At 32.6% G+C, this 27909-nt stretch overlaps 1 protein-coding gene across 2 annotated transcripts in view; it reads right to left on the reverse strand.

Annotated features, from left to right (window-relative positions):
• Nucleotides 1-27909, reverse strand: part of Rngtt (RNA guanylyltransferase and 5'-phosphatase) — a 228847-nt gene that overhangs the window by 165173 nt on the left and 35765 nt on the right. For both annotated transcript variants that reach the window (XM_015499298.2, XM_015499296.2), the window contains exons 7-8: nucleotides 22950-23059; nucleotides 21683-21784 (exon numbers count right to left, since the gene is read on the reverse strand). In XM_015499298.2, the coding sequence (XP_015354784.1) occupies nucleotides 21683-21784; nucleotides 22950-23059 (212 nt within the window). The remainder of the gene's footprint in view (nucleotides 1-21682; nucleotides 21785-22949; nucleotides 23060-27909) is intronic.

Genomic DNA, 27909 nt, shown 5'->3' on the forward strand with positions numbered 1-27909 from the left:
TTAAGTACATGTCATATCATTTATATGCAACTGTACTTCATAATGTTCTCTCCTCTTCTCATTTTAATACCACAATTAAATTTTTATCTATTTAAGGGCATAAACATGTCTTAAGTTTTCTGTTTTTAATTATGCAAATTCATTCTTCTCCCAAAACTTTATTGCCACACATCAAGATATTTGGCAGCTCCAAATAAGTTGTCCAAACAGTGACCTTTTAAAACTTGTCTGAAATTAGAAATTTTCCTTAAAACAAGCTATATTTTTTTCATGTTTTCATGTAATTGCTTCTCAAACAATGAATATTTTCAAAACAATATTTTATTGAAAGGAAAAGACGTAATCCAAAAGAAATTTGAGAAAAGTTTACTTCTAACATAGATACCAGATTTTACCATAAATATTTTACTATAAAGATCCTGCCTGTTTAAATTCAGAAATGAGCTAATAGCATAACTGATAGGTTTTTTAACCAATATAATAAAAAACATTGAAAGTATATAGTAATGGGGCATCATGTAATGTTTGATACATGTGTATATTACATGTTTAAGTTAAATATATTTATCTCCTCAAATACTTATCATTTATAAAACTTTCAAAATTCTTTCTTCTATTTTTATTTCTTCTTTTTGAAATGTACAGAATACAACTGATATCTATAATGAAACATATGCAACAGAGCCCCAAAGCTTCTTCCTCCTAACTGTATCTTAATACCCATTGATCAACCTTTCCTAACCCTCTCCTCCCACTCTACTGTTCCCAACTTTAGTAATCACCATTCTACTCTAAACTTCTGAGATCTACTTTTTACATTCCACATGAGTAAGATCATGTCAAATTTGTCTTTCTGTGCTCAGCGTTTTACACTTAACACCAACCAGGTTTTCACAAATGACAGAATTTCAGTGTTTTATGGCTAAATAATATTCCATTGTGTATATGTACCACATTTTGTTTATCGACACTTAGGTTGTTTCCTTTTTTTCACAATTGTGAATAGTGCTACAATGAAGGTAGAAGTACAGAGGCTCTTCAATATACTGATTTCATTTCCTTTTAATATATACCCCACAGTGTGATATCTAGAACAAATACTAGTTCTACTTTTAGTTTTTTGAAGAGGCTCCATACTGTTTTCTACAATGACTATACTAATAAACATCCCCCCAACAGTGTACAAGGGTTCCCTTTTCTCCACACCCTTACCAGCACTTGTTCTCTTTAGTTTTCTTGTTATCAGCCATCCTTATTAAATGAGGTGATATCTGATTATGGTTTTGATTTACATTCTTCATATATATATACACACATACATATATATATACACACACACACATATATGTATAAAAATATATATATATACGTATGTAAGTATATTAGTTATAGATGGAGACAATGTGTTTGATTGATTGGTTAATTGATTTTTCTGTGGTGCTGAGGATCAAACCCAGTGCCACACACGTGCGAGAAAAGTACTGTACCACTGAGCTACAACCCTAGCCCCTGATTTGCAATCTTCTGATGATTAGAGATGTTCAGAATTACTTCACATATCTGTCAGTCATTTGTGTGTCCTCTTTTGAGAAATGTCTATTTAGATCTGCTGCCTATTTTTAAATTGGGTTTTTTTGCTATTAAGTTATTGGAGTTCCTTATATACACTATGCATATCAACCCCGTCAGATGTATACATTGTAAATATTTTCTCCCATTCTGTAAGTTGTCTCTGTGATCTGCTGACTGGTTTCTTTACTATTCGGGAGCTTTTTAATTTGGTATAATTCCATTTATTTATTTTTTGCTTTTGTTTCTTCTGATCTTAAGATCATGTCCAAAAAACATTGCCCATCCCAATGTCCTGAATCACTTCCTATGTTTCTTCCTAGTAGTATCATAGTTTCAGGTCTTACATTTAACTCCTTAATCCATTTTGACTTGTTTTTTTGTAAATAGTGAGGGATGGAGGTCTAACTTCATTTCTCTGCATGTAGATATCCAATTTTCCCAACACCTTTATTGAGAAGTCCTTTCTCCAATGCATGTTCTTAGCATCTTAGTTCAGATTATTGAGTTTACTTCTAAGCTCTCTATTTTGTACCACTGGTTTGTGTCTGTTTTTATGCCAATATCATGCTGTTTTGATTATTACAGCTTTGCAGTATGTTTTCACATGAAGTAGCATAATGCCTCCTGCTTTGTCCTTTTTTACTTAAAATAGCTTTAAAAAAAAAAAAATTCTGTGTTGTCCAAGCTGGCCTCAAACTCAATAACCTCCTGTCTTATCCTCCCCAAGTAGCTAGGACTACAGGTGCATGCCACCATGCTTGACAACTAAGGTACTTTTTAAGAAAGATAATTAAAAACACCTACAGAAGATGTACAACATGATGATGCTTGATTGTACTTAATATCACTGCATGTACACAGGAAAATGCATGCAAGTAAGATTATATTTAAGTATACCAAGTGTTTTAAATGGGTTTTCATCTCTTCATTTACTAGGGTCAAAACTAAAATCAGAACAAGTTGAGAAACATTGAAATATTGTCATGCAAAAAGTACAGATGGAAATCTGGAAAACATCAAACCAAATGGTAAAAATTGCAGTTACAGCAGTTTATAAAGCATAAAGGAGGAAGTATTTTTGGCCTTTCTTGAGTTTAGACCTTTCTTGTATTAGATATTAACATCCTTTTTAGGGCAAGAAAAGCTGTTCGATCAGTTGTCTATAGCTGATTTGTTCAATTTGTTTTAAGGATAAGAACAGAATCATGCTGACAAGGACCAAAAGCTTATGTTTTGTGTTTCTTTTATAAGTACAGATAGCATTTCAAGAAATCAAAATTATTTTAAATTTGGGTTTAAAGGGTTTGCCGTGGTGTATGCCTAACTATGACCTCCATTTTCACTTTTATTTAATACTAATAAGTAATGCTTACTGGATCAGACTAGTAGAAGTCAATTGGTTGCCACTAGTCTTTATTCATGTTCACACAAAAATCAGAAGAAATTCTAGATTCACCATCTCAACAGTTAAATACTAAATACAAGTGACTAAATACTACCGAGACTACAAAAATAAATGTAATGAGGACTGATATTAATAAATGCAACTATCACAACCAGATTGCAGCATAATTTCGATGTGCAACTATTTGAAATTCATCATTTAAATGGGAATTTGATTTGTTCTGATCATATTCTATATTCTATAATTCTAGTCAATTAGTTTGCATTTTATCAAGCTAGGATACCATATAAAAGCTTAAATTCCCTTCTAAATAATTCATGATGAATCAAATTTAAGTTCTTTGACCATGCAAAAGTATTTAATCAAATTTTCTAAATTCTAAAATGTTACTAAAATAAAATTGGTCCAAGAAAGTTCACCTTACCAGCAAAAATATTAGCAATGGCAGCAAATTTAGAGCTGAACCAAAAGCCAGAGACACACTGTACTAAGAAATGTTTACAAATTCTTCAAATCAAATTTCACACTTTAAAATAAAAAAGCTGTCAGAAATACAAATTTTCCAATTTCTTTACCTGGTTAACAAACACTTTTAGGGACCAAAGTACCATCAAACATGCAAAAACTCATATGTTTCTGAAGAAAGTATAATTAAATAAGTACTCAATTATATATGATTTTTAAAAAATATGATTATGGAAATTTCTTTACCAAAATATATAATTAGAGCTCATTGATTAAAATCTCTGTTCTTCATATCATATCTACTTCATGAGCAAAAATTTCAGTATTTAAGATAAAAGAGCTTTACTTCAACACTGAGTTTTTCTATACAACTCCTTCATTCCCAACACAAATAAGAAAAATAAACAAATAAACCCACATAGGATAAAACAGAATTTTCACTTAATTCTCTTCCAAAATTCCAACATAAGAATATCTGAGTTTCCTGAAGCAGACAAAACACTTCTAGAGACTTTATTATAGCTAATTTTTTTTTTTTTTTACGAAAATCAATTCCAAAATAGTACTTCAAGGTCATCTACAAATAACTCAAGTGCCAGACACAAAAGAACATGTTAACATTGTCAAATGTCTATGGTTTCAATAATGTTGTATACATGATCCTGTCAATTCTCACTAAATTTTTTAAAATCCCAAATTACTATTTTAAGATGTATTAGATATAAGATGCACTGGATATCATCAGAATTCTACTGCAAGCAGCGTGAATGAAGCTGGTCCTCTGCTGCCATCTAGTGAACTCATAAAACACCAAAACTAAACCAGAAGTTACAGAAATTTTTCAGCAATTAATCTGTTTAATAAATCATTAAAATATTAATTATTTCAAAATATGGCCACAAAATACCATTGCAGAAAATACTAAAATAATAAATTATGCACTGGATTTTTTTAACACTAAAAAAGTATGTATGTTCCACAAGTGTCTTCAAGAGCTAATAAATTATTACAATAAACTATTATAAAATAAATACTCATTTGAGAAAAGTTAACTAGAATAATATTATCATGGTATTGTTACAAAAACAAAAATGTCAAAACAGTCTAAATTTACAACCATGAGTAACTATTAAAGTATAGTACGTTCATATAATGGCATTAAGAATCCAGAATGATTCCTCTTCTAAGACATCATCAAAATAATAGCAAAGTTTGTTTTGTTTTTCTTTTTAAAACATAAAGCTATTTGGTAGCTTAAAAAAATAAATTCCTAAAAGTCCACAAATTCTTTGACCTTCCAGAGATAGAGATTAATTTCCCCTCCCCTTAAGGGTGGGTTGAGTTTATATATGGCCTCAGTCCAGCTGCAGCAAAATAGCCGGGTGGGGGGGTGACGAGCAACTTGTGTAGATTGATACAGCAGGAGTAGGAGCCGTTTATTGTAGGACAGGAGGGGTATATATACATTACACACAGCTTATCTTAATTAACATGAACTAGATACAGCAGTCAACCAATAAGGAATCTCCACACTTAATGGCTCGATGGTGTTACTTCACAAACCACTCCCTCTGGCAAAATGCCAGGCACTATCTTGACTTGTTTACAGACCTTAACAATATATCACTTCTTAAAAAAAAAAAAAAAAAAGTGATCATATATCACTTTTGAAATTGGATGATAAAGGTAGTACTACTTCATCTGGGTGCTTTCTTAGATCAATTGCTCTGGAGGTGACCATGTCCTGAGACACTTAGGCAACTGTGGGAACCCACTTAAAACCCCAGATTTTAGTATAAGGATTATTTTAACTTGAAGATATTTGGGGATTCAATAGATATAGAAAGAAGCCTTTTAAGAGTTTCCCTTTAATGACTTAAAAGCAGAAAGTTCTGGAAATAAGGATGCCATTAATCTGCTCCTTCTAGAAACTCCACCCCCAGGAAGAGTTAAGCTATCATAAATCCCCTCTCTGGAGAGTTTTATATTCATGAAGAAAAGGAAAAAGATTACTCCCACCTGCAAAAACAAACTATCACAAACTTAAATTACCATTTTTCTCCAAACATCTCTTTCTTTCCCAAAGAAACTCATTTATTCTTCTCCTAGAACCCTATTCTCTACCTTTCCTTTTTCCTATTAAGTTAGGTAAATTTAGCAAACCACTCATTTTGTGTACTTTCACATGCATAAGTATTCATATAATACTTAGCTTTTTCTCCTGGTAATCTGCCTTTTGTTAGTATAATTTGTAGGCACCTAACCTCAAAACCTAAATGGGTACAGAAAAGCTCTTTTTCCCAAACACAACTAATGGAGAAGCCCACAAATAAGATATAGCCAGTGAGGAACTGGGGCCTACCATCAAACTCATAAGTGAGCTTAGTAGTGAAGCAATGAAATAAAGCAGCCCAAGCCAAATGATAAGATAGTAGGGTAAAATGACAGACTAAAATTCCCTCATCATATGGTGGCCAGCTTCCTCCAGAGCAACTGATCCAAGAGAACACCAAGGATGGAAGTAGTAAAAGTACTTTTATTATTTATAAATCAAGCTTTTTTATGTATAGAAAAATATGAATATATGTAGAAGAAAAAAAAATCTTTATATATATAAAGACTTTATATATATATACATATATATATATATATATGTTTTAGGCATCCATTGAGGGTCTTGGAATGTATCTTCTGCAAAGGGGGACTACTATACTGTTACAGGCCTATTTAACAAAATAGTAAAGTTATTTTACCCCATTTTTATTAGACTTTATTTTAAAATTCATATATGCAATTAATATATCCAGAATGATTCTATTAAAGCTAGTCGGATTATGTCTTTTCTTTGTTCAAAATCCTTCCATGACTGCTCATCTCACTCTGAATAAAAGCCTATCTTTGCAATGGCCTACACGGCCCTACCTGATCTGACCCAGGTCCTTCTTTAGTGCTGAGTTCCAATCAAACTGTCCTCCTTGCTGTCAAACACATGCATGTTTCTGAGTTAGAGGGTTTACCTTTGTTGGGGATAAACAAATGTGCAAATTCATGGAATATAGGTAAAGTAGTATTTGGATATTAATATACATTAAAACACCTATAATAGGCCAGGCGTGGTGGTACACACTTGTAATCCCAGCAAATTCAGAGGCTGAGGCATCAGGATCACAAGTTCAAGGCCAGCTTCAACAAATTAGCAAGGCCCTAAGCAATGAGACCCTATCTCAAAATAAAAAGAACCAAGGCTGTGGCTCTGAGTAGTGCAGTCTTGGATTTAATCCCCACTACCAAAAAACAAACAAAACAAAACAAATTTAAAAAAAAAAAAAAAAAACCTACAATAAAAAATAAGAAGATAGAAAATGAATGACTTTCAAGTTAAAATTTAACTAGGTGGGGAGAAAAACCAAAATAATTTTTAAGCAGTAAAATAAAAACTAATAACAATAAATGAAATTAAATTAGTGAAATTAAAAACTCACAGAGAAATGATCAACATAAAAGTAGTTAGTTAAAAAGACTAAAAATTCTGGCAATTTTGATCAATAAAAAATGATACAGGATAGGAGTAAATATTAGGCATTAAAAAGGAGTAAATTCTATTAGGGATTTTAAAATTATGGAACATCATATGACAGTTATGAAGATAATTTTGTAAAACATAGATGGGATAGGTATTTTTAAGAAAATACAAGTAACCAGTACTGACTCAAGAAAGATATTTTAAAAGTACAAAAATACCAATATACATTGGTGATGATTTATGGTCAAAACTTTCCCTCCTCAAAAGGCATTAGATCTGGTAGGTTTTAAAAGTGAGTGAAGGATATGAAAAATAACAACCCTCAAGAAAATGGGAAATATTAACCCCCAGGGAGAGAAGATGACAATGTGACCTGGGAGAGAAGATAAACAGTGGGCTCTCACCCTTTCCCAGCAACAATGGGTTTCGAACTTTTGCAACTGTTTCCTCTGATTTGAAGTTGCACAACTGTTCTCTTTGACTACCCAACCAATGCATTTTTTGCCATAATTCAATTCTCACTTGTCATGATTACAATCTCTCTTGAACTTTATAAAAATAAGATCCAGTGGATAAAGAAACCATGGTATATATGCACAATGGAGTATTACTCAGCATTAAAAGAGTATAAAATTATGACATTTGAAGGTAAATGGATGGAGTAGAGAGTATCATGCTAAGTGAAGTAAGCCAATCCCCCAAAACAAAGGCCAAATGTTTTCTCTGATAAGTGGATGCTGATTCCTAATGGGGGGAGGGGCATCGGATCAATGGAGGAACTCTGGATCAGGCAAAAGGGAGAGGCAGAGGGGAGGGGGCATGGGGTAGGAAAGATGGTGGAATGAGTTGGACATCATTACCATAGGTACATGTATGATTGCATGAATGAGATCCTACATGTGTACAACCAGAGAAATGTAAAATTGTGCTCCATTTGAGTACAATGAATCAAAGTGCATTCTGTTGTCATGTATAACTAAGTAGAGCAAATTAAAAAAAAATCAGATTCTAGTTGTAATCAATTACCATTTTTCTCTCCTAAATATGTAGCATTCCACTGCTTAATAAAGAAAGCTTGCTTAAAAAAAAAAAAAGTACTTTTATTATCTAAACACAGAAGTGACAATCATTTTCTGCCATATTTCATTTTTTAAAGTGACACAAACCCAATCCATACTCAAGGAGAGGGAAATAAAGTTCTATCCCTTAAAAGAATGATGTTTTAAGTTGCTAATTTAAGAGAATCAGCAGATGTATTATTTCAACCAAATTTGGGGTTGACATGAAATAAATGGTGAAGTGCTGAGAAGTGCTTAGGTACCAATATTCACAGATGGAGCTGCCTGTTTTGCAAAACCACAAAACTCCAAACCCAGAAGCATCAACTGCAAAGAATGAGTGGAGGGACATATGGACTGGAAAAGAAGAATTATTTGAAACTAATATACAATAATTTAATTCCTACAAGACACACAGGTCATAAATGGCGACCAGAAGAAAAAACTTCTCTATATAGTAATATTTAGAGTCCTTCAGCATAATTGTTTATCATAAAGCAAAGGTCAGAAGTTGACAAACCCAGCTTACATTCACAGAATTTCCAAGCGGTCTCATTTTCCAATGCAGTCAACCAAGAACCAAACACATTTGAGGAAAACTAGAAAAATGAAAAAAGAAGATGAGTCAAGGAATAAAAAACAACTTTAAACCCCCTTTAAACTTTCACAGATTCAGGAAGCTATTGTATCCATAAATCAAAAACAGGCGGGAGGATACTGTGTCAGTAGCAGAAGGCTAGAAGGCTTGCCGAGCATACACAGTGTCATAGGTTTGATCCCCAGCATGGCAAAAAAAAAAAAAAAAAAGAGAGAGAGAGAGGGAAAACAGGTTGTCAAAAAAAAAGAACAAGCAGATAACAAAAATGTATGTGCTCTTTAAAAATTAAAAGCAAAGCTGCTGGGATAAGTAATTCAACTAGAAGACAGGAAAATTAGAGAACTTCCCAGAAAAAGAGAAATGATTAAAATTATAAGAGAAAAATTTAGAAATGGGGGGTGGGGTGGGAAGGAAATTTAACAATCAATAGTAGTTCTAGAAAATGAAAGATAAGGTCAAATTAATCTAAATGGAAGAACCCAGGTTTTCTGATTCAGAAATCACCAAATACACAATCAATGGGGGAGGGAATATTATAATGTTAACGCACGCACATGCACACACACAAAATTACATATAACCAAGAAATTCTATACCAAGAATAAATAGAAAAGTCTAAAAATGCCCAGTGACAGTGCAGACCACTTAACAAGGAATTCAAATCAGAATAATATCAGAACTTTTATCAGTAATAGACGTTACTAGAAGATACAGAGGTATGGGCTCAGGTTGTAGCTCACTGGGAGAGCACTTGGCTAGCATGTGTAGGGCACTGGGTTTGATTCTCAGCACCACATATAAATAAGTAAAATAAAGGCCTGTTGACAGCTAAAATAATATTTTTTTTAAAAAAAAAAAGGAGATACAAAAGTAAGGTTTTTAGTATCCTAAGGAAAAATTATTTTACCTTACAATTTATTCACAACCAAATTATTATTAAGTATAGAGCCAGTGCAACAACATTTTCATACACCTAGGCATGGATATGAGTTACTTCCTGCACATTCTTAGAAAGTGACTGAAGGAGGTGTCCCTATACAATGTGAGAAACCAGAAGAAAACAACTAGAGGAAAGCTGAGCGCTGCGGTACAAACCTGTAATTCCAGAGGCTCAGAAGGTTGAGGCAGGAGAATCTCAAGTTCAAAGCCAGCCTCAGCAATTTAGCAAGGCACTAAGCAAATCAGTAAGTCCCTGTCTCTAAATAAAATACAAAAAAGGACTGGGGATACGGCTCAGTGGTTAAGTGTCCCTGAGTTTAATCCTCAATACAAAAAAAAAAAAAAAACTAGTGGAAAGGAGGGAAGAAAAACTTGAAACCCAGAAAGCTAGATCCAACCAGGGTAACAACTGAGAACACTAAAGGCTAGAAACCATAAAAAGTTCTAAGAAAGAAGTCTTTGGAACAGCTAAAAAAATAAAAACAGATAAAACAATTAAAATGTTAAAAACACTTGATAATAAAGTAAAGACAATTAGTAAAGTATAAAAGTAACTTCTATTTGAATTCAACAACAAGAATTTTTTTTTAATACTTTTATTTATTTTTATGTGATGCTGATGGAACCCAAGGCCTCACACATGCTAGGCGAAGCGCTCTACCACTGAGCCACAATCCCAGCCGCAACAACAAGAACATTTGCAAGGGCAGACGGGTCATGGCATTAAACTCTTGGCAAGTTAGCTGTATCTTTGGTGGTCAATTCCACCTCTGCACTTGTGTGCTCTGTAGCATACCTGATTTGAGAAGTAATAGACACTTCCCAGGCTTGTTGGCTCACTGGCAGAAGACTAAAAAAAAGGAGGGAGAAACCTACTTATATTTTACTTTTGGCAGCATCTCAGAAGTCACTACAGCTGCAGCCATGAGGGGGCTCCTCAGTGGAAATTCCCTCAGTGGGGACCACTTCGCTGAACAGAAAGTATCCTTCTAACAGCAGCAGGACCCCCTCCAGCACACAGATCAACAGCTAGTGCTACTCAGGCTCCAACCAGAAGCAGCATCAGCTCACTGATCTCAAGATGACCCTTTTCTTCCTTTTGCTTCTACACCTTCTGATGCCTTTGTAAGCAATTCTATATATTAAATCCTTATACCTTTCAAACATTAATAATGATTTCTCTTTTCTTGCCATAAAAAAAGAAAATTTAAGTCTTTCCACTAAATAATAGATCCAGTGGGAGAAAAAAATTAAGTATTTTCACTATTTAAAATCAACCACAGAATTTTTTTAAAAAAATTTAATTTTTAAACTATGTTCAGCAGTCAACATGTAAATGCAAACAGGTATCAGTATTAAATTTAGGGCTTGGGGCTGTGGATGTAGCTCAGAGATAGAACACTTTCCTGTCCTATGCAAGGAAGTCCTAGGTTTGATCTCTAGTACCACAAAAACAAATTAATCAATCAATTAACTAAATAGGGATGGCATAACTTAAGAGGTAGATGTAAGACAGGGAACTCTTAATATCCTCATATTACAAGATGAAGAGTCAAAAAAAACTCTTGTGTTATTAGAACAAGAAAGAAAGGGTTAAACATACATGCATGCTCAATGAAGAAATAGCTATAACAGAATAACTATAATGGAAGACTTTAAAGGAAAAAAAGTGGACACAAAGATTTTGATGTGCTACACCAGAAGGAACTCACCTAAAGTTGATTAATAGTGACATAAGCATGTATTAAAACTTGGGGATAACCACAGAGAAAAATGTAAAAACTTAAAAAGTGATTGTCTTTTGGGAGTAAGACGGACCCAGGAAGAGTTCTAGGACTCTGTATTATAAACTTTCCAGTTCTACTTAACTTGTTTAACCACAAACAAAAATTTAAAAGAAATAATTTTATGTTTATATCCAATAAAAAAATTTAATGAAATGGGAAATACTTAGGCTGCAAATAGCAGATTATTAAATAATAAAATCATGTATAATGAATAATTTCTGCAGAAGACCCATTTCACCTAATTGAAGTTTTAATATACAGGGTCCACTCTAATTTTCTGTACCTCAAATGGGTACCTGGCTTATAATAAACACTAAAACATTATGAAATTAGTACATTTTTATTCAACTGAGGAAGAGAGGAAGACCTAAAAGCACACACACCAAAACATAAGCAACAACCATATCTAACCGGTGAAATGACAGACTTGTTTTTTTGTTGTTTTGGGGTTTTTTTTTCATTTTTGTCCTTTGCTCTATCTTCATTCTCTAAATTTTCTACAATGAATAAGAATTACTTTATAATGGGAAAAATACTTTTAAAAGACACTGTCTTTTTTTATTATTATAAGACCAGAATCAGAAGACAAAAAAGATATTTTCACTGAAATGCATATCAAGTCAAAATAAAGTCACAAATACTAAAAATGAATTAGGGGGGCTGCGAATGTGGCTCAAGTGGTAGCGCACTCGCCTGGCATGCTGTGCAGCCCAGGTTCAATCCTCAGCACCACATACAAACAAAGATGTTGTGTCTGCCGAAAACTAAAAAATAAATATTAAAAAACATTCTCTCTCTCTCTCTCTCTCTCTCTCTCTCTCTAAAAAAAATGAATTAGGCTTAGTAAGGTACAAACATAATAACTGATCTTGACCTAATTATGGGATCTGAAATGCTTCCCAAGTAACAAGATATTGCAAACTTATTATTCATAGCACAGATTGGGTAATTAGTTCCAATACTAGTAAGCAAACCTCACAAATCTACAGCTAAAAAGCCTCTTGGTTATTTTAATTAGTTACTTTTAGATTAAACAGCTTTATTCATAATGTATAGTGTCTTTATCAGACTTCAAAGTATAAAATCAAATGATACATTCATTTGCACTAATTACCATGAACGCTACAGGTTATGCTTTTCAGAACTTCATAGCCATACAAACTAAATATGTAAAATACTGCATTCTTTTAAGTGGTTTTCATCAGAGAGTAATGCCAACTCCATTGCTCAGATTTACCTTGATCTGAAATTTAAAAGCTACCCAAAATGGTTTATGCAGCACAACATATCACAGAGGTAGAAAGATATGAAAAACGCCTTAATTTTTATACAACAATCAGTTTCCGTGAGCAGAAAGAAATAGCCTGTTTTGTTTCACATTTGTCATTGAAAAGGCTGATTATACTGAATATAGTTGTATTTCTTATTTATTTCACTATTTAAAAATATATGTCATCAATAAACAATATGAAAAAATATTTCTATGAACACTAAATTTATATTCCTAAAATCATAAAGAGCAGTCATATTTCATATGCAACATCAAGTAATGCTCCAAAGGAAGTTCTTTGGTATCTCTCCTTATTTATTTGTCTTCAACAACAAATAATTTGACTACATCTTTTAATTTATCTCAAAGCTATTTGAGGGCAGGAACTATACTGTTTTGCTACTGTGTTCTGTATTGCTTTAGATACTGCACAATTATAGTGTAGGTAGAACATCCCTAATCTGAAAATCCAAAATACAAAATGTTTAGGTTGGAATTTAAAGCCACAAGTGGAAAAATTAACACCATGAAACTTCGTTTCACACATAAAGCTGTTAAAATATTGTATATAATACCTTCAAGCAAAGTGTATAAGGTATACATAAAACATAAATGAATTTTGGGTTTAAAGTTGGGTCCCATCTCTAAGATATCTTATATACAAATATTCCCAAATATAAAAAATTAGAAATACACAACATTTCCTGTCCCAACCATTTCAGATAAGGGACACCCAACCTATAGGTTAATGGTTAGCTATTAAATCAATAAATACTATTTCTACAAAGATACTGATCTCCCATAAGTGAAAAGTGACATAAAATTTCAGTTGCCATCACAAAACTATGTCAACGAAAATTGTTTCTATGACTCATCTAAAGTAGAACAGTATATATAACATACCATTTATATGGAAAATTGGGAAACTAATTAAAATAACCAAGAGGCTTTTTAGCTGTAGATTTGTAAGGTTTGCTTACTAGTATTGAACTAATTACCCAATCTGTGCTATGAATAATAAGTTTGCAAAGGAAAGAAGGCAGCAGGCAAAAAGAAAAGGGCATAATGTTTCGAGGAACCAAACATCCAACTCTTAGCATTGATTATTCCAGGAATAGGATAAATATTTTCACAGACAGAGCTTTTAATTTATCTATATAATGTTTTATAAGGAAGACATTATAAGAATAAATATCTTAAACAGAAAAATTCACCCTTGAGAATCAAACAACAGAAACACTGAAAAGGTATGAGAACATCATCTGGCAATAAAGAAATCCATTCATGATACAGTATAATAGTAAAGATTATGGGCCCTAGGACCAAACCCAACTGCATTCAAAACCCAGTCCTGTTACTTATAATCATGAATGGCCTTGGGAAGGCTACTACCTTTATATGATTCTTTAAAATGGGGATAACAATAGCACCTACTCCACAGAGTTGTGAAGATGAAATGAGAATTTCTGTGTAAAATTCTCAGAACAATGACTCTTATACAGGAAGTATTCAGTAAGTCTTAATTGTAAAAATGATTCTTACAGTAAAAATACATAATACATTTGTGCAATCACAATGGTATTCAAAAATGCTAATTAAGGCAATAATAAAATTACAGGACTTTAATGAATATTTACACCAATAAAGTTTTAGGAAAAATATTCATTTTCTAATTGTCAGCTTGACTACATTATTACTTACATTAAATGAAACTACCTAAAACTGTCAATGATGCAGTGACAGGGGCACTCCAAGGTAATGCTCTTAGGGATTTATCACGACAACCTTTGACAGGTATATTAAGAACTTTAAATGTTTCCATACTCTTTATCTAAGTTATATTCCTTTTATTATAATTGACACAAAGATCATTATAAGGAATAAATAAGTACAGCTATTCATAACAAAAAAACTCATACCAGTCTCAATGCCTCAAGAATAAACTATACATATTACTGTGGCAGCGATCAAGTCATGTTTTTGAAAATTGTTATATAAAGGAACCACTGATGCACCAGAAAAAATAAATAAATACATAATAACATGGAAAATGAACATGTTAAGATAAAAGACAGAATACAGGGGCTGGAATGTAGTTCAGTAGTATAGCATTTACCTAGCAGATATGAAGCTCTGGGTTTGAACCCCAGAAATGCAAAAAAGGAAAAGAAGAGCAGAACACAAAAATCATCATATTATATAATTATTTCAAATTTCCTGCTAAGAATAGCAAACCTAACACAATTTCTAGCATATTGTAGATGTTCAATAAGTATTTGTTGAGTGCATGCATGAACAAAGAGATAAATTCAATCTCTTTATCGTATATTATCTGTTTCTGATACATTCAGATCTAGTTGTCTAACTCTTTCAAAAAAAATATTTAGAAATACTAACCTAAAAAGTATTTTTTAATCTCTCCAAATTTTATGTTTGCTACCCCTAATGTGGACAATGGAAAATTCTAATTTAGGATGATACCTATGTTTGCAACAAAAGTTTTACCTTATATCTACTTTGCTAGAAATTATCTAGACAGATTTTGGGAGTAAGTAATAACTTCAGTTGATTTTTATTGTTAACCGATTTTGTTTCATCAACCCACATGTGGGACACCTATACATACTTAAATACAATATATAATATATAATTATATAACACATGATATGATTTTGATGAGAAGAATATAATTATACTGTGATAATATTAATTAACACTAATGTTATAAACTCTAGATTATTAGTTCCAACCTATTTTGATAACTGTACCAATTTTGTTGAAATATTCACAGAATTGAAAACTTGGGACTGAATTGAAAACTTGGGACTCAATGACTCTATCTCTATTAATTAGCAGTAACTCTAATATCTAGAATTTAATTAAAGAAATTACTATTAGGACATTTCAATCCTTTATAAACCCCAAAGATGTAACTGGCCAAGATGTATTTCAGAAGTTTGGTTTTAAATATGAAAATATTTTGCTTTTAAATATTTTTCTTGTATAACAACAACTATACCACACCCTAAGAGAATTCAGAATGTACTCTGAGAAACTAAATGTTGATTCCCATATAATAATGGTTTTCAAAAGAGTCCTCAGCTATGACAATAACTACCATTGAGCACCATCCAGTAAGCATTTTACGTGGATCTCTTTAATCAATTAGTAGACAAATTCTCAGATGTAGCCTTAAACTCAATGGCTGGCTAAATCATTATTATAAATTAGGTTACCGAAGTTTAAACTGTCACATGGACACAAAGGAAAGTGGACCCCAAACCTAGCTCAAAATCAGAATCGACTGAGGGGCTTTTCAAAAACACATAACCTCAAAGCCATCCCAAGCCTACTAAATTTGAATCTCTTAATTTTTCTTTTTTTATTTTTCTTTTTCTTTCTCTTTTGTTTTCTTTTCCTAGTATAAGCTTCCTGTGGTGGTGATGTAACTGGTGTTTGGTAACTACTGTCCTAAAACGCTCCACAGTTACCTCAGAGATCATGCCAAAATACAACTCCACATGCTTTTTTGCAATGTGCAATAACCAAAGCAGTACTGCTTTTTCTATTTAATATAGGGAGGCGCTGAGTAAAATTCAAACTAGGGGAAGGAGTCAAGTAAGTTCTATGACTTTCTTTTTTAACCAATCAACCACCAGATATCATCAACTATATAGTGTCAAATCAGTAAACAGTGGTTCTGACCCATCTCTAATCATTCTGTTAGTCTCTCTTGCCCATGATGAAAAAGAAACACTGGAGCCATGGTTTTATTATGTCCTTCCTAGTTGCAAGAAAACTGGCCTAGCTCCCTCAACATAGTTCTGATGAAAATACGATAATAAACAGGGTTAAAGTCTTCAAATAACATATTCTGGACTATTTTCTGTAAGGGTCTTAGTTATCACCAGAAGTATGAAGTTAAACATTTCTTAAATCCCAAAATTAGTATAATCTCCATTACAGGAAGGAATCACTACCTTACACATAATTTCAAAAGCCCAAGTCTGCTAGGTGCAGTGGTACACACCTGTAATCCCAACAGCTCCAGAGACTGAAGCAGGAGGATTGCAAGTTCAAAGCCAGCCTCAGCAACAGCAAGGCACTAAGCAACTCACTGAGGTCCTGTCTCTAAATAAAACATAAAAACAGGCTGGGGATGTGGTTCAGTGGTTAAGTGCCCTTAAGTTCAATCACCAGTACTCCCCCAACCCAACCCACCCAAAAAAAAAAAAAAAAAGCCCAAGTCCTAGAATACAGAACATAGAACAATAAAGTAAAAAGCCAGAAAAGGGAAGACCAGAGTTGCATTATAGACTTTGCCACAAACTATTGTATGATTTGAAGCAAATATTTTACTTTTCTGGATTGTGGTCTTCCAGGCACTTCCACAAAAACTGTTAAGTTTCCACAGAACAGTTCAAAAGTTTAAAAAAAAAAAAAAACTTTCCAAGGGCTGGTGATATAGCTCAGTGGAGCTTGCCTGGCATGTATAAGACAAAAATCATTACTAGATATCACTTTATTACTAGTGAGTTTGTAAATATTAGATATGATGTTTTGGCTATAATTAATATTTATTAGTAAGTAATTAAGACAGAAGAAGAAATCTTTTTTAATACTAAGAGTCACTAAAGTTTTTATATTATATATGAGAAGGAACGATCTGCTTTGTAAAAAGATTTAAATAAGAGTTAAATTGAAATTTATACCTGGTCTTATTTCTTCACTCAAGTGGGACAGTAAAAAGAATTAATTGAACAAATCTAAATGGAAGTAGTATATGCAATAGCTAGTTGATCATAATTTGATTTATTCATTCTGTTCCTAAATTGTATATAGTTTTTAGTTCACTGAAAATTATTCAAGTATCTGAAACCTCTTTAATATTCCTCTTACCATGTATGACTATTCTAGTTTAGCATCTCATTACACCTTATCTATGCTATTCTTACCTGAACATTCAGCTCTGGCTATTAGAATAAACATCCACTACAAACATTATTAATGAGATACATATCAAGGAAACTACTAACCACCTGAGATAACTGCACTTTTCTTAATAAAACTATGATAGCAGCAAACACAGAAGTTGCCTAAACATACTTTAATTTGTTCATATAAGAGCTATTTCTACAACACACTACTCACAGATCACTAAGTACTTATGTCAGAACACACACAGCATGAGCCATATGTTGAGTATTTTTTCTTGCAGATTTGTGTATTTTCCCTAGAAAACTGTCTATTCATGTCCAGTGTCCATTGGGACTGTTGTAGGGCTGTTATAACCCATGTTATAACAAAGCCATGGAACATCATTTTCATTTCAAATGTACACATTTAATAAATCAGCTGCACAAAAAAATCCTGTCCAAGTACCAATAGCTTAGCAAATACTTAGAACTATGGGGATTAAAAAACTTATTTCAATATTCAAAATTTACTGAAAAAAATTAAATAAAACTATATTTGTATTAATATTTCTCTGCTCTAAGCTCATTTTTTTACACTTCCTTATAAAGAAAGAACATTTGAGATATAAAGATTATCTTGTAAGGAGAATGCCAATCATGGGTTGGGAAATTATGGCTCAAAGTCCAAATGTGGTTTTGTTTTGTTTAAAAAATTTTGTTTGAAACACTGTCACTGTCACTTATTTATGTGAAAGCAATGGAATATGACTGTGTGTCACAATGAAAGAGCTGAGGTAGTTCAGAGACCACATGTATCACCAAACCTAAAATAATTATTGGGAGGCCTTTTATAGAAAAAGTTGGCTGAGCCCTGGATTAGAGGAAAATTTAAAATTGAAGGTTCTGTTTTAAGCAGTCCTGATCCATGCATTAGCTAACACAAAGCCCTTCAAATATGCAGTTTTCAATATAATTCCTGAATGAATAAAAGAAGGGGATTCCCAGACCAGGACCCAGAAGAATGGATCTTTTTCCTTCTAGAAACATTATACAAATGTATATTGCTTAAATAGATGTGTTATAAAAAGCTTAATTGACATTACATCTCCATAAATGTCTAAATGGCTTTTTTTTAATTTAGCAATAATTTTTCTTATAGAGCTAGTCCCACATTTACTTTATTTTTTTTGTTTGTTTGTTTGTTTGTTTTGAATCAAATGGCACTATCCTCTTTTTAAGTTTTTTTTTTTTTTTACTGTTGGTTGTTCAAAACATTACATAGTTCTTGATATATCATCTTTCACACTTTGCTTCAAGTGGGTTATGAACTCCCATTTTTAGCCCATATACAGATTGCAGAATCACATCAATTACACATCCATTGATTTACATATTGCCATACTAGTGACTGTCGTGTTCTGCTACCTTTCCTATTCTCTACTATCCCCCCTCCCCTCCCCTCCCCTCCCCTCTTCTCTCTCTACCCCCTCTACTGACCTTCATTTCTCCCTCTTGTATTATTTTTCCCTTTCCCCTCATTTCCTCTTGTATGTTCTTTTGTATAACCCTGAGGGTCTCCTTCCATTTCCATGCAATTTCCCTTTTCTCTCCCTTTCATATATTTAGTTCTTCTTGAAGCAGGGTTTGTCTGTATATGTGTGTTCTATATAACTTAGTCAGAAAGTACATATATGGATGTACATGTACACGCATAAAAACTAAGAACTATTTTTTAGTATCTGTATGCTAGGTGCTTTAAATGACTTCACTGAATTTGTTTGTAATTACTCCGAGGGTTATCATCCCTATACTATACAAATCTAAACACAACAAATGCTTTCTAGGGTCTATCTGGCTTTAAATCTAGGCCTAGCATATATCGTTTTCCTTGAAATATGCTCTATTTTAAGTTAATGCTAAAAGATTTACCAAAAAATAAATAAATAAAAGGATAGGGTTATATTTTTCTTTGCAAATTAACTCACATGAAATCATGGTTTCTTTAAATCTCAAAAACTATACAACTACTACAAGTGCTTCTATCTTAATGTGAAGACACATATAGTTTTTTACTTATTAATACAATATATATTTGCTGAGTGCCTGCCATGTAAGTGCCAGGTACTAGTACTGGGGAAAAGGTGGTTTAAAAGCCAGGGAATATATAGCTCAGTTGGTAGAGTGCTTGCCTTGCATGCACAAGGCCCTGGGTTTGATCCCCAGCACCACCCAAAAAAACAGACAAAAGTCCCAGAACTCACAGAGCTTGCTTTCATCAATTATCAGTTCATTACAAGGCTCTTCTTCATCTAATAGCCTTATATTTTTCCTATGTCAAATAGTCTGTTATCTCTTAGCATAGTATTTGCATTATCATAGTAGCTATAAAAAATAATAATTTGGTTTTTACATAATAATTCAGAAACAGTTAAAATTTATAGTATTTAATCTCAGCAGAAAGAATAAAATGTGAAGAAATTAATTCTAAAATTTATATGTAAGTACTAAGTCTTCACCACTATACTAAAGACTGGTAATTTCTTTTTATTGCATTGCAAATTCTACTACTAAACTTAGTGCACAGAAAATTATATTATAAAATTCTAATTATCTTTTCCCAGAATGCCTTTAAAAAGGAGTATTTCACAATTATAAGACAGTTCAATTCCAACTGTAACCATAGAACCCTTTAATCACTTCTTTTGGTATTATATTTATACTCAAACAGAATGGACTCAATAAGTAGAGCCATGAAAAAAAACGAAAGAAGAATCAAGTTAAAAAAAAAAAAAACTTGAATGTATTTTAGGAATGGTCAAAAGGCCAATGAATTCCCTTGAAGTAACCTTCTTTGTTTATACAGGAGTTTTCCAGTAAAATTAAAGATAAATCCAATTAAGGTGGCATCAAATCTTATAAAGTAACTATCAGTTATACCTGTTATTCTTTCATTGAGAGGCATCTTGGTTAGCTTAGAAATGGAAGTCGGGAAACAGTATTAAATTTCAATATACTTTCACCAATACTATATGTAGTTTAATAAAATGTTTTCCTCTTATCACATGCATAAAATACAGTTTCATGAAAACTTTGAAGCCATGGTTTTAGCTTATTTAATCTACAGAAAATGATGGCTGTGTAAAACCCATTTGACCAGTTCTATCAAAACAATCAGCCAAATCATTCCCACTATTTGATAAGAAAAGTCTGGCTTCATTCTCATTCCAAGTACACAAGTCAACATTCTTAAGCTGATTATCTCACATCTGAATTCTGCTAGGAGGTATAGACAGGCATATGCTAGCAGATACAAAGCCCTGACACAACTGTCTCTGGATGAAATAAGATGCTTCAATACCACTTAAGAAAGTTCTCTTTGCTCTTCTGGAAATCTCCCTCAGGAGAAACATTCTTTAAACAACAGCCAAAGGGAAAAAAGAAGTCTTTAAAGGAAAGATAATTACTTTCAACTCACTCCCATTACCCTATTCAATAGTAACATGAACTGAGAACATCCCAACCCAATCTAAAAGATTTTATTGCTAAATCCAATATATGTTTCTGTTCTATATAAGATTTAACACTGTTGATCTCTCTCCTCTTTGGTCAAAGTTTACTTTCCCTCAGCTTCAGTGACAAATCTTTCTACTGGGTTTCTCTTATCTCTCTTATTCTAAATAGACATTCCTTCTTGTACCAAGTAGTCTCTCCACATCCCTTTCCTATGTTATTGCTATATTATTGTCTCCTACATCAGAATTTTCCATACAGATTTTTCTTCTACGGCCTAGGTCCAAATAATCAAATTTCCAAAGGATAGTAAAGAAATTATATCCACAAAACAGTGTAGTAGGCAGTAGACATATAAAAAATCATATTATTAACAGAAAATGATTTCAAACTTAACATCTGGAATAGATTTATGTCAAAGTAAGAGAACACTAAAACCAAAAATTTATCAGAATGACAAATACAATACACAGCTTAGAATACCAGCAAAACAAAAACTATACAATTTTTTGAAACATATTTATTTTGCTATCAAGTCAGAAATTCACACTCCCAAAATTGCAAACATACCCAAAAACAAACTAAAATTCTTACAGCATTACAGTTATTTGTAAAATTTTTTTTAGAAATCTAACTTACCGAGTACCATCTGCTTTCCAGCTTACTTTATATGGCTTCTGCTCTAAAAGTTTAATATTTTGCTTGTCCATGGAAACAGGCTGTGCTCCAGGGAATCCAGACCTTAAAGAAGAACATTCTATTACTATCACGGTTGATAACCATTCAAAGTAATGCATGTCTTAAACCAATCTCAAATGAGTCACACATTTATCAAAATATTCTTCCTATCATGAAATCAGTTTCAACTAGAACAATATCACCTTTCACAAAAACACTAAAAAAAAAAGATTGTCATGACATTTTAGAACACAAGTTTACAAGGTTCAAAATGCTATTCTATAATTATTGAGCTAACTCTAAAATACTAGTATGGATGATTAAAATGGCAAAACAGGTACATTCACAAGTCTTTTACTTCAGAAAAAAGTTTAAATTGTAACTTAATTACCTTACACTATCCTAGACCCCATATTTCTCCATCATGACACTGCCAATTTGACAAAACTCTACAGAGTTGGCAAATTTCTCTTCCAAAGATGCCCAGAAGTGACAGAAACAGAAGAAATAAAGGTCTAAAACTTAGAGTATATTGGCAAGGGTTTAACACAACATTAAGGCCAATGCTATTCATTATTTTCACCCTTTAGCTAAAATTATTTCTAGCTAGTTTATCAGAGCTATACATGCCAGGAATAAAAGTCTTTATGTTAAGAATTTATATTATGTTAGGAAATTATATTAGGAACTTTTCACAAATAACAATCCTTGTTTCCTAGTGTTCAAACTATACTAGAATTTTCTGCCACAGACCAAGATCTGAAAGTAACAGATGAGAGGAATAAACTCTCTCCTGAGTCCTCTCCCATGAAATGTCTGATAAATATTTTCAAGTCATAGTAGGGAAAACATATTTAAAACTGACCTTCCCAGGTTTCTAATTACAAAACTAGAGAATGAGGTACATTCAAGTTTTACCTATTCTCCCTGAATAAATTGATAAGACCAGCCCAAACATTCAAATCAGCACCAATAGAATCAAAATGATAAAACAAGTAATAGATAGTGACAACAGTAACTTCCTCTTACTTTAGGAAGATAAGACATCTAATTTTGACTCAATTGTCTGGGTATTACACTGACTACCTTGAAAAAAATCTGACAGTTTTTTTAGCATTTCATGTAAACATATCATCTTTAAGAAATAAAGAAGCTATGTCAATGTCTGTATTAACTTTAAATGTTACAGAGTAAGAAATTTTATTTAGAACTTTAAAATGCTTATTACCCTTCCCAGCCACAGAATTGATGACACTTCTGCTGTACTTCTCCTAACTTTGGTTGAGTTGTTACTTGAGTTACGCCTCTAACAGTTACACCTTCCAAGAAAATGGCACCCTTTAAAAAAAAAAAAAAAAGAAAGAAAAATATTTCATTACAGATCCAATCCATTTACAAAGAAGAGATAAACCAGTTTATATTCACAAATTGAAGCAAAACAATATATAAAGCAGAAATGGTCTGCTCCAAGAAGCTTCACAAATTCCCCCATGAATGTATACAAGTTCTCCTTAAACAAACATTATTTTCAACATACATACTCAAGCCCAGTAAATGCAAAAGCCATATTAGCAATTCTCAGTAATCATGACAGTAATAGTAACTTATTTACTGAGAATCAAGCAGAGTATGTGGTATTCTACACTTTCTCTAATCCTTTCAACAACAATGAAAAATAGTGGCATATTTACTTAACAGATGAGTAAATGAAGTATAATGATTTCATTTGTTCAAGGTATAAAGATTTTATTTGTTCAAGGAGTAAATAATACCTGACATGGTGGTATATCCTGCAATCCCAGCTACTTGGGAGGTTGACACAGGAGGATCACTTGAACCCAGGAGTAGCTAACAAGCCTGGGCAACTCAGTAAGACCCCACCTCTTTAAAAATAAAAATTTTCAAAAAGATAAAAAGGAGATAAATGACAAAATTTGAATCCAGGCCTACCATTTATGCCAGTCACTGATGGCAGGGGAGGGGAAGGGAGGGTATTAACTGGTGGAATGGAGTTTAAGGAGGTAAACACCCAAAATCTGTATCTTTGTAAACTAGAATAAGAGTATAACAGTAGAGGCAAAGGGACTAAGCCACAGTCTTTAATGAATCAACATTAAAGTTAATTATTTATTGAATTTTTAATCTAAGTTCTTTAACTTAAAATACATATAATATTTTATCTCATAGCAATATTTTTGAAATATCACAGAAGTGAAGCAAATAGAGAATTTATACATCAAAAAACACGCCCAGAAATTTTAAAGACTAAAATAGTCTACGGCTGGGGTTGTAGCTCAGCAGTAGAGCACTCGTCTAGCACGTACAAGGCCCTGGCTTCAATCCTCAGCACCACATAAAAATAAATAAATAAAATAAAGGTATTGTGTCCAACTACAACTAAAAAATAAAAATATTTTTTAAAAAAAGAAATAGTCTAGATTTATGCTACAATTACTTTCAGATCCATACAGGGGTTGGCACTGATCTCAAGAAAAATTTATTTAAAAAAAAAAACTAGCTGTTAATATAATTAAGCAATAAAAAGTATGATCTACAAGCTGTAAAGATCAACCTTCAGGCAAAGACTTGGCAACTCAATCCACTTGGGAAGGGAAAATATATATATATAATATTTGTCCACATACATCCATGTCAAATCTAGCAGAGTCCAAGTCCTTGTCAGCATACAGTGGTCCTACTTTCTGTCCTTAATTCCAAGTCACTTTTCATCATTATCTATCTTCTGTTTTATCTTCCTTAGATAACTAGACATTAGAAAATTAGCAAGTTTGCCCTGAAAACACAAACACTACTACTTTTTTTTTTAAGCAAACAATTAAAAGGACTAACAGGTAGGTAAAAGGATTAAATATTAAACAAAGTGGTGCTTGCCCAAAATATTACCACAGAAATATTCCAAGTAAATTCACTAAGTCTATGCAGATGAACAAATTCAATATTTTTAATTTAACAAAGCCAATAAGTACTAAGAATCAGTATAGATTTAACTACTGAGTTTAATTATAAAAATAATAACCCCAACCATGTAGTAAATGTCTGTCATCCATTTATTTTACTTCTTCCTTAATCTATCCTACAATGCTTCAACTTCTTTTTTAGCTTCCTCTATTTTCTTCTTGTAATAATTATTAAGTAAAAAGAAAGGCAAATTAAGTCCAATAAAAATAGTATGCTGAATTTTATACACTATGATATTTAGTAACTTTAGGTTCACATAATTTCTGTTTATCATTACAAAAATTTCCTCTGACAAAAAATATTATTTTTATAGTATTCAATATGTAATAACTTCAAGGAAAATCACTAATTCTAAATTATAAACAGCAATGTCTTAAATCAGGAACTATTTTTTAATATACTATAATTAAACTTTAAAATCACTGACATTTATTTTCATTTTTCAATAAATTACTATTTCAGGTTGTGACAGTAAAGAAAAATCAAATGCAAAAAAAATTATGTATCCTTAAAATGAAAGAAGTTATTTCATAAATAGTGTCCACCAGCCCTAAAATGAAAACTTGTAAGATTACCAAAAGCAAGACAAAAAGAAATGAATAATCCTTTCATGGGGAAATTCAGGAATTTATTATATAAGATGAGGGTAATTTCTATGTGAGAGACATCTGTGTATGTATGTGCACATATGTATATGTATGTGTGTACAAGTATGTATATGTAGTAAGCACATTTTACAAATGAGGAAAATACCTTAATGGTTTTATTCAAAGAAATGATCTCAGACATAAGTTCAAAGGAGTAAACAATAATTTTAAGTTATATTCTTGCAATTCAATAATGGCATATGCTCAAAAGATAAACAGGAATCTTAGTAATACAAGAACAAACATAGCACAAGCATCACTGTTATAAATCCCAGAAATCACTGTAAGAATTCCATTACTTCAAATCATAGTATCAACTTAAGAATTAAAAAAAGAGAACATTTTTTAACAAAAAATAAAGTCTCAAACCAAAATAACATCATTATGTCAAGAGATGTTAACTATAAAATAATTAATCAGTCTTGGCTCGCCTGTATTAATTATCTCCAACCTCAGATGGAAATAAAATGTAAATGAAAGCTTTTCCAACCATGAATTATTTGCCAATTAATTACATTATGCTTCTCATTGCTGTCAACCATGTCAACTACTGTTGACATCACCTACAATTCAACCCTCCAGTCACCTTTCCTTTTTTTAGTTGTATATAAACACAATGCCTTTACTTCATGTATCTTTTAATGTGATGCTGAGGATGGAACCCAGTGCCTCACACATGCTAGGCAATCACTCTACCACTGAGCCACAACTCTAGCCCCCTTCTTTTATTTTTGATGGTTTTGTCCTCACTGCTTTAGATCCCCCTCCTTGCTTTATCTAACCACTTATCACCTTCCCTAAAAATTTCCATGTAAATCCTGAAATTCCCTTTTCATAAATAACTTTCCCCATCAATTTTCTTGTTGAACACCTACAGCCTATATCTGAACCAAAACCTAGCTCTCCCTAAAGAGGGCTATTTCCTCAAAGCCTCACCTCTGGACACTGCTGCATTGGGAACCAAGTCTTCAAGGACATGAGACTTTGGGAGACATTCTATATCCACAAGATAACAATAACTTTCCAGGTCTAGACCACAGTATTATACTAATTTCTGACTATATTTCTATGCTTGAGTTCTACCCATTTACTCATGATAAATCTGCCTTATTATTCAAGCTAATTTGAGTTAGTTTCTTCTACCCCTCTCCCGAGTCTGAACTAATAAAACCACCTATATATTAAAGAATATTGCCCCACATTCATGTAGTTGATGTTTCTCCCCATTCTAACTTCTATGATTACACTAGTAACATCAACATCCACTGAGATAGCTTGACACATCAAATAACCCAGCTTAGTTTAGTAAATTCATTGTCAATGGCCTCCATTTTTTGGCCAATTTAACTCACTTCAAAACCAAAGTATGATCATTCTAGATCACCTCTATCTTTTGATTCAACTCAACTAACATTGAATGCCTGCAACACTCCAAAATTAACATGCCTTTCTTTGACTTCCTACATTATGTAGCTTAATTCTTTTACTCTATAATTAAACTTTAAAATCACTGACATTTGGGGCTGGGGATGTGGCTCAAGTGGTAGCCCGCTCGCCTGGCATGCGTGCGGCCCAGGTTTGATCCTCAGCACCACATACAAACAAAGATGTCGTGTCCGCCAAAAACCAAAAAATATTAAAAAAAAAAAAAAAAAAAATCACTGACATTTATTTTCACTTTTCAATAAATTACTATTTCAGGTTGTGACAGTAAAGAAAAATCAAATGCATGTAGTTCATCTTTCTCCCAACTTTTCAATTGCAAAAACTAATAATCCTTTCATTCCTCCCATTTCCCAATCTACAGTCCCCCCTACCTAGAATTACTTCCTATCCAGTCTAGTACCTACACCTGTTTCAACTATTCCCTGTTCCTATATCCTCAGTACCTCTTAGGCTTGGAGCAAACCCTTATTAAAAAGCCCCAATCATAAGTCAACCTCTCATTAGTCTTCTCCACTCATGAATATAGGTAGCTAAAACTTACCAAGGGAAAAAAAAAAATCACAATCTCAGTTGCCTTAGTGCTGAGATCTTGCTGAACATCTATTTCTCTGTCTTCTCTTGACCTCCTTTCAATTTCATCTCCTCAGAGCTTTCTCCATCACTCATTCCCCAACCTTTATTTTCAATTTCATTCACTCCACTAGCTCCTTATCCTCAACTTACAAAAATGTTTGAGTTTATACCATACTAAAAAGTCTTTTCTGACTATGTATCAAGCAATCACCTTTATCCTGTCTTTTTTATCATAACAAAGGCATTTGAATGAATAGTCAATACAAATGTGCAGAAAAGATTTAACAGGACTTGCTAGCAAAATTGGCCCCTATAGGAATCTAACTTTCAGTGTTCTCAGTTAACTAACAAGGGTTAACCATGCTAAGATTATTTATGTCAACAATACAGTTTATGCTAAACAAATGCTTTCCTTCTGAGATCCTGGCATTTTGGTACCTGCTGAAACAACCAAGACGTCAAAAAAACCCTAGTCACTGAACATTTTAAAAATCCCAGGAGAGAAACGTATTTCCCTCCCTCCCTCTTTCCTCCCTCCCTCCC

This window comes from Marmota marmota, unplaced genomic scaffold (genome assembly GCF_001458135.2).
Source record: "Marmota marmota marmota unplaced genomic scaffold, marMar, whole genome shotgun sequence".
In the NCBI taxonomy this organism is placed as follows: Eukaryota; Metazoa; Chordata; class Mammalia; order Rodentia; family Sciuridae; genus Marmota; species Marmota marmota.